The 15,044-nt window shown below is 38.2% G+C and overlaps 1 protein-coding gene across 1 annotated transcript; it reads left to right on the forward strand.

The window, feature by feature from the left end:
• The first annotated feature begins 1,951 nt into the window (after positions 1-1,951).
• LOC5572386 (SUMO-conjugating enzyme UBC9-B) lies at positions 1,952-14,827 on the forward strand. Its single transcript, XM_001653983.2, has 5 exons — positions 1,952-2,197; positions 2,424-2,549; positions 13,789-13,872; positions 13,947-14,209; positions 14,289-14,827. Exons 2-5 carry the CDS (start codon positions 2,484-2,486, stop codon positions 14,353-14,355), a joined length of 480 nt encoding a protein of 159 aa, XP_001654033.1. The 5' UTR covers positions 1,952-2,197; positions 2,424-2,483; the 3' UTR covers positions 14,356-14,827.
• Positions 14,828-15,044: the final 217 nt, after the last annotated feature.

Consider the following 15,044-nt stretch of genomic DNA (forward strand, 5'->3'; position numbering starts at 1 on the left):
TCTGAGAAGAAGTTCACGATCTTTAAGAGTTTCCGGCAAAACGCGACAGTCTCCTTTCTTTGCGATTTGGAAGGAAACCTTGATTCCCCTAATGGAGTTCAAGATCTCCTGCCTAAATCCCGCAAATTCGGGACAACTGACCACGATAGGCGGCACTCTTTGTTTCCTCACTTGAATCAAAGAGCCTGGGCTAGAGGCTGCTTCGATTTGGTGTTCGGAAAATTTGTCTAGAGCATCGAACTGATTGCTCATTTCGATACAATTATTCATTTCACCCTTGGAAGAAAGTTCGCATTCCGGGGAAGCGTCCTTTCTTCCATTCTTGCCACGTGTAGTGACAGCTTTAAAACCCACTTTTTTGGAAGGAAGTAGTGAATTCAGAGATTCACCCTTCCTTTTGTTTGTTGTTGATACCATGTTTAGTTAATAAACGAAAGAAGACGTGACCTTCGAAAGGTTTTTTCCCAAGACGGTGTCCAAGAAGGATTACCACCGCTAGCTTTCGCCAACGGGTCCAACGAAAAATCGAAGGCACGGGTCCAAACAAGGATCGTAAAGGGATCAATAGTAGAAAAAGTAGTACTGAAAAGTACTGTTTTAGTAGCACTGAAAAGTACCGTTTTTAATTTTAGCACTGAAAAGTACTGGTTATGTAGCACTGAAAAGTACTGATTTATTGCTTTAGGTAGTTTTTAAGAAAACTTCCAAGAGCAGAGAGAATTCGTGTACGCACAGCACGAAGGTACGATGCGCACTATTTGAATTGTCATTTCTTTTCAACTGCGTACTGCGATCAAAGAAAAATGCTTTTCTTTAGCATTTCTTGCAAGAAATTTCCCACGCATCGAGATAGGCGATAACTTTTCTGTTGAAGTGCATACTTCCCATAATTGTTTAATGAATTTGAAGAAAAAGGTTTTTTAGCCAAAAACTGTAAATTTTGCATCAATTTCTGACTTTGATAGTTTATATCTCGCATAATCTGGGATAACGCCCTAAAAGCCATTGGTAACCATGTGTGTAGCTCGTTGATTTTGAACAAATTAATGAAAAAGCATCCAAACCAACACCATTGGCAGGTAGGGAATGATCATTTCTTCACCATAGCGTTGTTAAAAAACGTGTAACTGCATTCAAATGCTGAGAAACAACACGCTACACACATAGTTACCAATGGCTTTTAGGGCGAGATCAGAAGTTATGCGAGATATCTCAGAAACTGAAGCAAGTAGGATCTTCAAAGTTTGATTTTTTCCTAATAAATATGTTAGTAATAACACAAAAATAACCAGAATTGATTTAGGACATAAAACGCAGTTAAAAGTTAGAAATGGTTCCTCGCCGAAGTTGGATTTTTATCAGAACCTATGGGAGATACCTAACTTCAGAAGTGGTACATTTGATTCGCATCTGGATGCGCCCTACTTCCGACGTATAGGGTATCTTGCATGGATTCCGAGAAAAATCCATCTTCGGCGAAATGCATTTTCTAACGTTTGACCGAACTTACAATATATAAAAAGTTGATTCTCGCGTGTATCTTTCAGCGAATGCGCTTATAAATTAATCTTATGCATAATATGATATTATCTGTGATTTGCTATCTTGAATACATATTATTTTTTTACACCAGATTTCAATTTAGACAAGTTCGAGCTGTCAAACGTCATTTTTAGAACGCCACCCAAAATATCACGCACACAACGACGAAGCGCCGTCTTCTTTGGTCTCTAATTGCATGCTTGGTGGAGCGCATGCAGTCAAACTTTTTTTCAGATATCAACCTAACGTCACTGAAATTTCACCCGATGTTGGGTGAATGTCGATTTATCCTTGTGGACCGCTGAATTTATCAAGATTTCCAGAGTGCCAAAGCCAACCTCCGTCGGCTTGTCGCATCTTGGCCGCGTGCTTTGTTTGTATTCGTAGCATCGTCCATCGTTTTGAGGGGTAGCCAAGGAAGAAGAAGACCTCTTGCGGGGTTTGCCGTTTCACCGCGCTGCTGACTGCTGTTGAGGAAGAAGAGATCCTGAGTGTGTTTTTTGGCGTTCGTTAGCCCCACGAAAAAAACGCGATTTTGGCCAACCAAAGTTCCCCGGGCCGTGATAATTTTATACTAACCGAAAGCCCGAAGGTCCCGTGTTCCGGAAAGTGTACGAATCTTGCCCAGGAAGACTGTTTCAGAGCCACAAAGGAGGTAAGTTTTCGGGTCGCTCCGTGTGCGAGATTTTCCTCGAGTGACGGAGAAAAGTTGCAGAAGCAGCAGCAGGCAGGAAAAAGCTCGCATCGTCTGTCGCTCCCCTTCTGGCCCTCTCCCTGGCTACGCTTCTGTCGTCGTCGTCGAGAAGATTCCGTTTGGTGCTGAAAAGGAAATTAATTGGGCACTTTTTTTTTATTTTCTCCCGGACACTTATTCCCAACAGGTTATCGGCGCATTTGTTTGGAACCGATAGAAACCAGTAACAGCCCCACAGGAAGTCACAATGTCCGGAATTGCGATCGCGCGTCTCGGCGAGGAGCGAAAAGCATGGCGTAAAGATCATCCCTTTGTAAGTTTGTGAGGGGTTTTCATTTTGGTCTTTCTTTTGTTCTTGTTGAGGGGAAGTGTTGTTTGCGGGGATGATGCGGGTTGATTTTGCGGAAGGTTAGTGGAACTGGCGGAAGGGCTTTTAGATTATTGTGCAAAGCGAAACCAAGAGCGTTCGGTCTGATGTCGAATTGTTGGAGGTGTAAATCAGTGGCGTACACAGGTTTCAATGGATGAAGGGGGGTCCAGAGTAAAATACCTATTTTTGTTTCCTGGACCTGACATACAGGCTAACGTAATCAATAAAACAAGAAATTACAAATTAAAGTAGAGCACCAACAGTCGGCTTTATTGACTTTGTAAGAGCAATTCCACGTAACCACTAGTTCGCTAATTTGCCTTTTTGGACTTGTAGGCCTGATATATGGCATATCAGCTCTATATCAATACTACATTAGTATATAGTGCGGATTAAACTGCTTTTAGATTTCACTCGATGGTTCCTTCAATATCGAGTTATGGAGAGTTGACTGTACTATAAAACAGCATCATAACAGTATATTGTGTATTTCTTCCACTACTGGACTGCGAAGTGCGGCCTCATAACTGCGAAAGTTTGAATAAAAGTGCGGGATTGCATTGAATCCTGTTGGTGTCTGCAGAGTACTTATTCTTTGAGTTACGAAGAATAAGTCCCTTAAAGACACCTACACTCAGGCAAAAATACTATGAATATCCATTGTTTTCCCTTATGTTTATTTGCCACAAGAAATCGGTATGCATTTCATTGATTCACCTTATGAATTGATCTGAATCATGTCAATGTGGTGTCTTGCTTATTTTATAAAGCAGCCTTATGAACATTGATATGATAATTTATGAATTTCTTTTTTCAGTAGTATAAACTACATTACTTTTTATAACACTAATTATTATTTCTTTATTCGTTTTTTATACCTCGTGGGCAAGACATTTCATTCTGAATATTTACAGAATTTCCAATGCGTTTATTTGCTCAATATTATGTTATTAATTACCTAACGTACATAAATCGAAATTCCACCTACTTTGTCGTGTTGCTCCTAAAATTAGAATAATAATATGCAAATTATGAAGTAAAGTACTGTATGGTACTATTGCATATCGAGCAGTGAGCCGGCGAAAAATGAAAATTCGATTTCTAAACGTTGATTAAGCGATTTTCTAAAGCAAAATGGATATTAATGTAATATGCAATTGAATTCAATTTTATTAATCTGTATATCTGTTCTTTTGTTTATTTTTTCGATTTTCACAACCCTCCATCGCCGTACTTCCTTTCCCACAATTAGACTTCTAAAAAAGTTGACTGCAGTATGTGGGATGTCAACGATCATGCCAGTCGAATAACTGTTCTGCCTACGAATTTCTACCTGAAAATTCAATTTCGTACCTATTAATTTTAAATTATCTGAAAAATACCAATTTATTACCTTTTAAAATATTCTAAAAAAAATATGATGCTTCAGTAAATGAATCCGCAATCAGCATCTAGTTATGCTTCCATTTGCAAATTTTCATAATAACAACCTTATGAGTTTTTCACACTAATGAGAGCTATGTGCTTCATAAGGAGACTTAATGAAATTGATATACGTTAATGAGGTATAACATGCTTCGAAATTATGGTTTTCATTGAACTAATATGGAATCTATAATGGCCTTATGAAAAATGGTATCATTAAGGAAATGAATAATGACAGCAATGGAAATCATAAGGCGCGCAATGAAGTTTGTGAACGTTCATTATAATTAACTATGTTATAAATTATGATTATCATTTCAACGGTATGAAATCCATATTTTCCTTATGAAATAGGTTTTTATTGATTTTTCAACGCTTCATAAGGGAAAATTTATGAAATCCGTTAATTTATTTGCCTGAGTGTACCCAAGGGTGGAGGGCGGCTGTCAACTAAAAAAAGTAGTAAAATTGAAAAGCCGCCAACCTTAGTCCAGAACCAGTTTTAAGGCTTAACGCGGAAAAGCAAAAATCATTCTTCGCAAAATTACCGGTAATCAATGCGCTTGAAAGAAATTGATTGCAAGCAGTTATTTGCTACGTGCTACTGCAGTGCGCTGTTGGCAATTTAATCAGAAAATTCTGCTGAATTCCCAAAACAGATGTTTGCGAGAAAATTGATTAAGCCTTCGCCATTGTTTGGTCGTTATTTTGTATGGTTGTTTACATTTTAGAACCAGCGACACGTTGGGGTAGTAAAAAAGAGCCGCCAGTACCACCCTTGCACCTACCCGATTTGATGCAATTGCGCACTTTTATTAGCGTTTCCGCACCTGTAAATTTTTTTGCGATAGTCCAGTGGTGAAAGAAATGCACATTATTGTTGGAAAAGTTTTGGGCCAACTCAGCACAATAGCTAATAGTAATATCATGAAGTTCCAATTGTATATAGCTGTGTTGTTATATTCACCAAAATGGCTTTGGTGAGTGAATTTGACGGATAGCGCCGACAATTTTCGTTGCATAGGGTTCATCGAATGTAGCGCGGTTGTTGCACCATGGCCAGATTTATTTCTCGAGAGCGTGCACGGTAAAAAAAAAACAATTGTGATTGAACACTAAGAAAGCAGTTATAACTAGTTTATGCATTAATGACTATTTTTTATTCTTCTTTCATTTATTTTGGGATTCTTTCGGAAGTTTATCTATGATAATAAATTGAATCACTTAAGGATTCTTCAAGAAACTCAACAGCTCTCTAAGATTCTTCTAAAAATCCTCCCGAGATTATTCCTAGAATGCCTCATTAACTCTTCCACAAATTTCCCTGGGATTATCCTTAAAATTTCTCTGAAGTTCTTCAGATAATCCTAATGGAATTCTTTATATGAAATCCTTCTGAAATTTATCAGAAAATCCCTCTGTAGTTATTTCATAAAACTATTTAGAGCTGTTCCGACCAAAAATCCTTTTTGGATTATTCCGGGAAAGCTTCTGGGATTCCTCTTGCAATTTCTTTATGATAAATACTACCTAAAATCTGTCGGAAAATCTTCCAAGAATCCCTGTGAAATTCTCCCGAAAAAACCTTCTGGGATTCTTCCAGAAATCTCTCGGAAATTCATCTTAGTTTCATTCGGAAATCCATCTAAAATTATTATAGTTATCTCTCTGATCGCTCTGTGATTCTTCCGAAAATCTTCCTTCTATTTGATTATCTCGCAAATTCTTCTTGGATTCTATGAAAATCCTTCCGGTTTTTTACCCGTAAAATTTAACTGGAATCTTGCCTATTTTGATTTTGAATGTTTCTATAATTGCTTTCCTGAGGGATGATTTTTTTTAAAAGATCTGGATTTTAAAAAAAATTGAACATTTTTTGAGGATTATTCCAGAAATCTTTCGGGGTTTCTTACAAAAACCCCTCAGCATTTCTTCCGGAAATCCATCAAAAATATTACAGTCGCCTCTCCACATCTCGATATCAAAGGGACCATCGAGATAGGGAGAGATCGAGACAAAGAACCAATTTTTGATGAATACTAGATTGAAAAACACTCCGTTGCCAAGAAAGCAATACACAAACAGACGTCATTTTGCGCTCCTAATTTGTTTTGAATCCCAAAACTTTGGTCTAGTAACCTTCGATAATGGTCATTAGAGATGGTCGGGTCTCGGGTTTTCAAACCCGAAACCCGACCCGAACCCGAACCCGACGGGTTCGGGTCGGGTTCGGGTTTGAATTTTTTTATTTTTTCGGGTTCGGGTTCGGGTCGGGTTTGAAGGCTGAACAATTATCGGGTACGGGTCGGGTTCGGGCTTGAAAACATTCGGGTTAACTCGGGTTTGGGTCGGGTTTGGTGAGAATTGTTCACAAAGTAACAACCAGAAAGCTTTCATATGCATCAGAAACGATGAATTTATCATCTTTTCGAAGTCGGGTTCCATTCGGGTTTTTCTTAGAAAACTTTTCCGGGTATCGGGTCGGGTTCGGGTTTGAACAGCGAAAATTTTTCGGCTTCGGGTCGGGTCCGGGTTTGCTTCTTAATTTTTGTCTCGGGTTCGGGTCGGGTCCGGGTTTGAAAGAAAAAAATAAGTCGGGTACGGGTCGGGTTCGGGTTTGAAAAATGTGAAACCCGACCATCTCTAATGGTCATATCGACATACGGAGAATAAATTGAGAACGAAAAATCATCAGAAACACATCGAGATATGGAGATATCGAGATAAGGAGGATATCGAGATATGGAGAGTGAAAATGTATGCAGACTGAAGGGACTTATGAAATCATCGACAAAGGGAGAGATATCGAGATGTAGAACATCGAGATGTGGAGAGTCGACTGTATATCAAAATCTCTGAAATGTTTCCACAAATTCATCAGCATTTCTTTCGTAGTGTCCCTGGGACTTTTTTTTTGGATATCTCTCTTAGATTCTCTCAGGATTATTCCGATTCTTCTGAATTATTCCGATCCATCTGAAACTATAGTTAAATATCTATTATTCCACTGTCAGATTATGGCGTTTAAATTATTGGGATTCTTCTGGAAATTCCTATAGAATACTATCGGAAATCATGTTGAAATCTCGTAGAGATTTATCTGACAATATTTTTTATGGAAATCAAAAAAAAAAAAAAAATACAACAAAATTACTATGGAAAAATTTGACAAGAATTCAGATTTCTGAATCTCAGAAGCTTTACGCATGATCAAGAAAAAACACCGAAAAAAATCCGGAAGAATCTTTGAAAGATATTATGAAGCCTTCCAGTAAGATTTATCCGGAAGAAATCCAGGAGTATTCCAGAAAATGTTCTGAAAGAATCCTATTGAGATACTCGATAGAATAATCACATGATAATTACTTGAAAAATCCAGGAGGAATACGCAGAAGCATCTTAGAAGTACCTATAATAAGGATATTGACGAAAAAAAAAATAAAGGGGCATTTTGGAAAAAATCCAGAATGATTTTCGAAAGTATTCTCGAAAGATATCCGAAAGTATTCTAACAGGATTTCCAAAAAAGTCTTAGGTTATTTTTGTTCGAATCCAGAGGCGTTCTCGTTAGAATCCCAGGAGTATTACCTGAATTATCTTAGACAAATTTTTGGAAGAATCTCAGAGTTCGGAGGAATTCCAGAAGAATTTCTATTAGAGCCCTAGGAAATCTTTGGAAAAATCCTCTAAAAATATCCGGTAGAACTGCATTAGGATTTTCGGTAGAATCTTCCGTGATTGCCGAAAAAAATATTAGAATTTGATTTCCATGATTTTAAAAGAAATCCCAAGTCTTCTCTAGAACACGTCAACATGTTGCAAAATAAGTGGAGCTGCTTTTTTTTAAAAAAGCAAAATAATAATAATGACCGGTCATTTCAAATCGAGTGTCAGTCTCGTTCCGTGCGCGTGCGCTTTCTGCGGAGCCGTCAAAACAGACTTTTTGTGCGCATACACTGAACGAAAACTCCAGTCTTCTATTGAATGATTTGCAATTCACTTGGCTTCAAATCTTCATATTCCTAATCTTGAATGAACATAGAAGAATATGATGCGTCCACCAGCTAATGAAGAAGAATCATCCAATTCTGAAATGATTTTCAGTTTATATCCATATGACAGTTAGTTGGAAGTTGAGTCTAAATAACACATATGAATAACATGCAAGTATTGACAGATTTTATTATCTGTCATGTTCCAAACATAAAATCATTCAATTATCGTCATATAGGCCTATAGGCCTTTTCATGTGACAGGTCCGTCTATGCATTTGTTTACATCAGTGGAGGACCGGTGCTAACACGGGCCTGTCATTTTCATAGAAGAACTGTCAAAGAGCTTCCCAATCAGCTGATTTGAAACGTCATGTGAAAAGGCCTATTCTTTCTTTCGCTCTCCTTCACAAGTGAACAACAACTAAGCACGATCCACCTCGGGATGGATCGGTGAGCTGTCTGGTTGTTGCAGATGAACAACTTATCGTGTAGTGCGACATCGCATCACAACTCACCAAAGAAACGGCCAGTTGAGATTAACAACAGCCCTTATGATTTCTGGACGCAATAGGCAATCAATCTTCCAGAATACCAGATAACCATTGTGACCTGAGTGAAAGAAACTCTATCCTACTAGCTATACATTTTGCTCAAAATATTAATCCAATCATGTCTACCTTTAAAGGTTATAATACTCATAACATCGAAGAAAAACTGGTAAAACGGTATATAGGAAAAAAAGGCAATAAGAATTTCGGTATTTCAAGAGCACTAGTATAGTGAACCAAACAATTGTTGAACTTTTTTACGACGATCAAGTCTTCAGCTCTGACCACAGTTTAATTCTTAAGTTTTGTGCCTCTGAAAGTTTGACAGTCACAGGACAACATTTTGTTCGGATAAATATCTCTCGGACATGGGGCCTTCCTTAGCCGCCGAGTGGTTAGAGTCCGCGGCTATAAAGCAAAGCCATGCTGAAGGTGTCTAGGTTCGATCCCCGATCGGTCCAGGATCTTTTTGTAATGGAAATTTTCTTGACTTCCCTGGGCATAGAGTATAATCGTACTTGCCACACGATATACGAATGCGAAAATGGCAACTTAGGCAAAGAAAGCTCTCAGTTAATAACTAGAAGTGCTCATAAAGAACACTAAACTGAGTAGCCGGCTCTGTCCCAGTGGGCACGTTAATGTCAAGAAGAAGTAGAATAATTTCTCGGACAGTTTCACTTATATCTAAGCCACAAAAAAGCATGAAGAAATGAATGAAAAAAAACAAGTTTTGACGAATGCATGTAAATCGTATATTAGGGTATTAACAGACGGTGGTTAAAAAACAGTACACGCTTTCTTTACTGTAGCGCCAGTATTGAGAAATGCTTGATGGGCCGAATTAGTTCAGCTTCCCCTAACAATAACCGTTCGAAATCGTACACTCAAAAAAATCCACACGTCAAGGATACGTGAAAACATACGTAGTTTTTTTTTCATCGCACTTTTCACGTAGCAGCTACGTGAATCCATAGGTGGCACTGAATGAACTCACGAGTTAATGAACTTTTTTCGATCCACCGGAGTTTCACGTAGCAGTTATCAGGGATGTGCGTACCTTTTACAGAGCGTTTCATTGGATTCTAAAAATGTTTTCCAGTATGTTTTACGGGCCCTTCAGATAGAAAAGACATATATTTCAGGTTCTTTTTCACTGTTCTAATATGTTTTTTCAATTGGAAGAAAGAAATTAAAATGAAACTAACAAGAAATTACATTTTAACATTCATTCAACCATAAATAAAAAAAACACTTAAGCTCCACATTGAGAAAACTGGCGGATTTCGCCTGCCATCGTGGTTTCATTCCGGTTCCAACCCGTTTGTAGGTCACCAGATCCGCTTCCAACGTTGAGTCCGGTGCATGGGTTTGCAAAAAATAGATCTTTGCGTGTCGACGATACTGCCTTTCGTCCAAAACGGGATACTTTAGGTTCATTCATTTATTTCATAACCCTGAAATTGGTTATTTTAGACACCCACCCACCCCCTTGTAACGCTTTTGGTATGAATGTTATTGAATTTTTGTATGGGCAGTAACATTGCTAGGACACCCACCTACCCCCTCTTGCGTTATGAAATTTGTGAATGGGCCCTTTGCAGGTGATTCGCTATTTGATGCCGTCAAAAGTACTGCACTCTTCGCTCAGCTATATTAGAAGAAACAAAACAAATCAATAAAGAATTAATTTTATTTTGACCAAGGTTTACTTACCATCATCTTTTAAGTATTGTATGCGGTTTTAAAGGTCTTGGAGTCAAACTTGCAATTTTTCCCAACGACCGGACATTTTTAAACCCACCATAACAAAGAATGAGCTAGAAGTTGAACTGTCAAAATTTCGGTTCATTCACCCGTACGTTCTTTTCACGTAAGAGTGACGTTCTCCAACAGTAAATGTTATTAAGGGTTCATTTCATACATATTTACTTCTAGGTGATTGCTACCGTCTTTTTGAAATCTACGTGATTTTTTACGTAGCCTTGACGTGTGGATTATTTTGAGTGTAGCCTAGGTTAGACTTAATCCGCAAGAGATGCCTGGCGAATTTGTTAATTTGTTTGCTTGGAAAATTTTTGAATCTATTTCTTAATAAATTTCTGAACTAGCTTCTTGGTAAATTATTATAGGCATAAATCCTGCTGAACAAGTTTCTGACAAATTTGATAATTTTTTGTTGTTGAAATTTCAGAGAAGGTTCAGGCTTCTTTCTTGAACGACTTTAGTTGGACTTCCTTCAAAAGGTAGGTCAGAGTGTCAGAGATCCGTTCAGGCTATTCTCCATTGATTTCTCCATAAGTTCATCTAAAGAAACTCAACAGGTCTGTCAGGAATTAAGCCTAAATGTTGACTGAGTTTCAAAACATTCTTCTTCTTCTTCTTTCTGGCGTTACGTCCCAACTGGGACAAAGCCTGCTTCTCACATTTATTAACTGAGAGCTTTCTTTGCCGATTGACCATTTTTACATGTGTATATCGTGTAGCAGGTACGAAGATACTCTATGCCCTGGGAATCGAAAAATTTCTTTATGAAAAGATCCTCGACCAGCGGGATTCGAACCCACGATCCTCAGCATGGTCAAGCTGAATAGCTGTGCGTTTACCGCTACGGCTATCTGGGTCCCTTAAACATTACCATAACTTTTATTATTTTAAATTCTACTAAAAAATCTGAAATGTTTGTATTGGGTCTTGCACATTTCAGTGATAATTTTGACATCCCTCCAAGCATGATTTCGCTGCGACATATTCCAAATCACACAACCGCGCACAGCAAGATCTGTTTAACTAGGAAGGCCAACTGGCCAACTGTCAAAAAGCTGAAACAACCTATCTTATGACAGACCTTGCTTGTATACATTTGCACTGCGAAATTGTATGCGAGATTCGACTGTGATAATAAGAAATTTGGGGTGAGTCTAAATGGGTGCAAAAGTCGCAATACAATATTCATTTATTTTTTTCCAGCAAGTAAGCAAACAACCCTTTCCTCTTCAGACTCATTGATAGGCTTACTGAAAAAAAATGTTTGCATTAGAATAAAAAAAAAACATTAATGTCCTGCTATTTAATCAGCTTCTGCTGATACAGATTATCCTTGATTTATCATCGATTCACGAAAAAAGTGACTTTAGTGACCATTTTTTTCTGAAAAAAGTGTCTTTAGGGACTTTTTGTTGCAAATAGTGACAAAGTGACCAAATCACTAAAAAGTGACTCGCTACCAGGCCTGCAAAAGTAAATTGATTGTTTATCAATAGTTTTGCTATTGATTGGACTTGATTGGTTGACTTTTGGATTAATATGATGAGTATAGATTCATATTCTAGTAACTATTACATTGGTTCTGTTTGTCTCAAGTTCGTTGATAATCAATGGAGCTGTGGAGCTACCATGGGAAAGAGAGGGTTAAGCTAGTTCAACTGTCCTTGAACTAGAGAATCATTACAACACGCAGGGTATAAAACAGGTTCAAACATAATGAAATTGAGTTGCAATTGACTGACAGGAATTTCAATGACACATTTTAGTAAAAAAAATTCAAACATCTCGTCATACAAAATCCAAGTTTTCGGAATATAAGCCTGTGTGGAATTTGAGACAAAACGGTAGTTTTCGTCCATAAAATCATATTTTAGGTCCTTTGAGGTAACCTTTTGTTCTCCAGGGCTTGTAGCAAGTTACTTTTTGGAATAGAAATATTAGGTTAATGGTCTTCTCTTTTTAATGAAGTAATCGCTATTTTAATGCAAATATCAAAAACTTCTATTCTAAATGGACGTCTCTTTTTAGTTTTAATTTGTAATTTTAACCTGATTATAAACGATAACCTGTTAGTTGAACTTTACATCGGGTCAAGGAAACAAAAATCAAATCAAAAATGCTCTCTAAAGTAACTTTTCTTCCTCTTCCTGCTTGCTTGTGCAACATTGTGGAGAAATGCAAAGAAATGTTTAGAGAATTATGCGCTATCATTGCACGGGTTATTCAAGATTTCTTTTCTCAAAGTCTTCTAGGAATCGTCATCTACTAGCGTTTACTTCAGAGACTCCTTCAGGGATCCCTCCAAAAAATCATCCACCAATTCACACATGAATTTGCCCAGAAATACCTCCAGCGATTTTTCGAATGATAAGCTCCAGGAAATTCTCTATAGCTACTAGGGGAAAGTGTGGCAATTTGTTCAGCTTAAGGAAAAGTCGATAAAAGTGCCGAAAATATTATGAAATCTACGGATTTTTGCATAATTTCTAACCATTTTTAGATTAAATTGAAAAGAACATTCTAACATTCAAACACCATCATTCTAAAATGACGAAATTCATAAGTGCCATTTGGGGCAATATAAGCAGTTTTCTTTTCAAACATCATTTATCTTATTTTCTTTGAGTTTAGAACATGCCTATTGTTTCATTCATTGTCAGCTTTGAGGTTGCATGTTATTTTAGATGAAATTTCAAGAACTTATGCAGTTTTCAAGGGTTGCCCATTCCAACCCATTGGCCGCCCCGACTACCATTACTTTCAGTAATTTCCACAGGGATTACTTGGAAAATTATGTCAGGGATTGTCCCAGAATTCCCTGCCGTTCTACGCATATTTGTTCGCGGTCTATAAAGTTTGCATAGAACATAGGACAAGTAGGCTTAGAAGAGCAGTATGTTAGAAACGGTTTCTCATCGAATTTGGATTTTTCTTAAAATCTATGTGAGACACTTAGCTTCGTCCAAACGTCACGTGGTATTCATGAAATTTAACAGCTCTGCTTTCAATGATCCAGCCTTCTACTGGTACATTACGTACCAACCTGGGCTTCTCAGTTTATCATTATAAAGAACACATATAAAAAATTTCAATGAGAGCTTTCTATGACCTATTTCAACATTTCAACATTTGTATATCACTTGGCAAACACGAAGATACTCTTATTTCCCGTGAGGTCAAAAAAATTCTCAAGCCCATAAAATTCTCGACCGATGGTATTCGAACCCGCGACCTACATCATAGTCTTGCTGAATTAAATTGAGACTTTGGAATTGGTAAAATAGTGATCATTTTCTTGAAAAAAATCAGGTTTTCGAAACATATTAGGGTCAACCATTCAAACGCTCTTGGAACATCCAGGATCTATCCAAAACACGCTTATTATATATCAAACATCCCAAAACATGTTCGCAAATAAGTTTTACTGATGATTATTCCCATTTCTAGGGATTCGTCGCTCGTCCTGTCAAAAACGCCGATGGCACACTCAATCTCATGACGTGGGAATGCGCTATTCCAGGAAAGAAGGGAGTAAGTATTACATAAGCATTCTGAAATCCCAAACGTTTCCTAATCCTCCGTTCCTTCCCCCCTTTCTTACGCAGACCCCCTGGGAGGGTGGCCTCTACAAGCTGCGAATGATCTTCAAGGACGACTACCCAACCAGTCCGCCAAAGTGCAAGTTCGAACCGCCACTGTTCCACCCGAATGTGTACCCATCGGGAACCGTTTGTCTGTCGCTGCTGGATGAGGAGAAGGACTGGCGTCCGGCGATCACGATCAAACAGATTCTGCTCGGCATTCAGGATCTGCTGAACGAACCGAACATCAAGGATCCCGCCCAAGCGGAAGCATACACTATCTACTGGTGAGTATATTCGCTTTTTCTCGACCGATCCTAAAATTAAGAGTACTAACATTTGGACCCGATTTTCCCAAAAAAACAGTCAAAACCGCCTGGAGTACGAGAAACGTGTCCGGGCACAGGCCAGGGCCATGGCTGCCACGGAGTAAGGTGTGTACCGTTTTACCGTTTAAGCTAGTGTGTGACGAACTGAGACAGTAAGAAAATCAACTAAAATTAAACTTGAACCGTGCGTGCTGATCGGGGTAGTTCTGTTCTGCGGAAAAATTGCTGGTCACCGGAAAAGTGACCGCTGGCCGGGGGGAAAGAGAACATACAAGTACACAGTCGGGGAGTCCTTTTAAATTAAGCAAACTGCAGCAAACAACAAACAAGAGGATAACAAAAGAAGATCAACCATACTAATTACTTTAAACATACATATTATATGATAATCTTTCCACTTTTCGCAAAAAAAAAACGCAACGCAAAGGAAGAAACCTGCAGATAAATTTATTCAAACTATAGATCTAAGCCACTTTTTTAATTATTTAGATTTGAAAAGAAACAAAATGGAAAATACAGATCACGAAGGGTCAATAAAAATGCAAGCCGAAAGATGGAATCCATTCTCACAACCAACTCGCCTAGAGTAGAACAAACACGACCGCGGTCAAGTTATTCCGAATTATGTAGAGAAAAGTCCTTTCCTTTACTCCGTATCGAGCTAGAGAAACATAGTAAAAGTTGATTTTCATGACTAGCACCTCGATGGTGCCTTGCACCGATTTTGTGCTCTGTAACTCGATACCTTCAATATCTGATGGTGCTACGTGAGTGTCTTTAATTCTCTTCCGCG

This window comes from Aedes aegypti, chromosome 1, assembly GCF_002204515.2.
Source record: "Aedes aegypti strain LVP_AGWG chromosome 1, AaegL5.0 Primary Assembly, whole genome shotgun sequence".
NCBI lineage: Eukaryota > Metazoa > Arthropoda > Insecta > Diptera > Culicidae > Aedes > Aedes aegypti.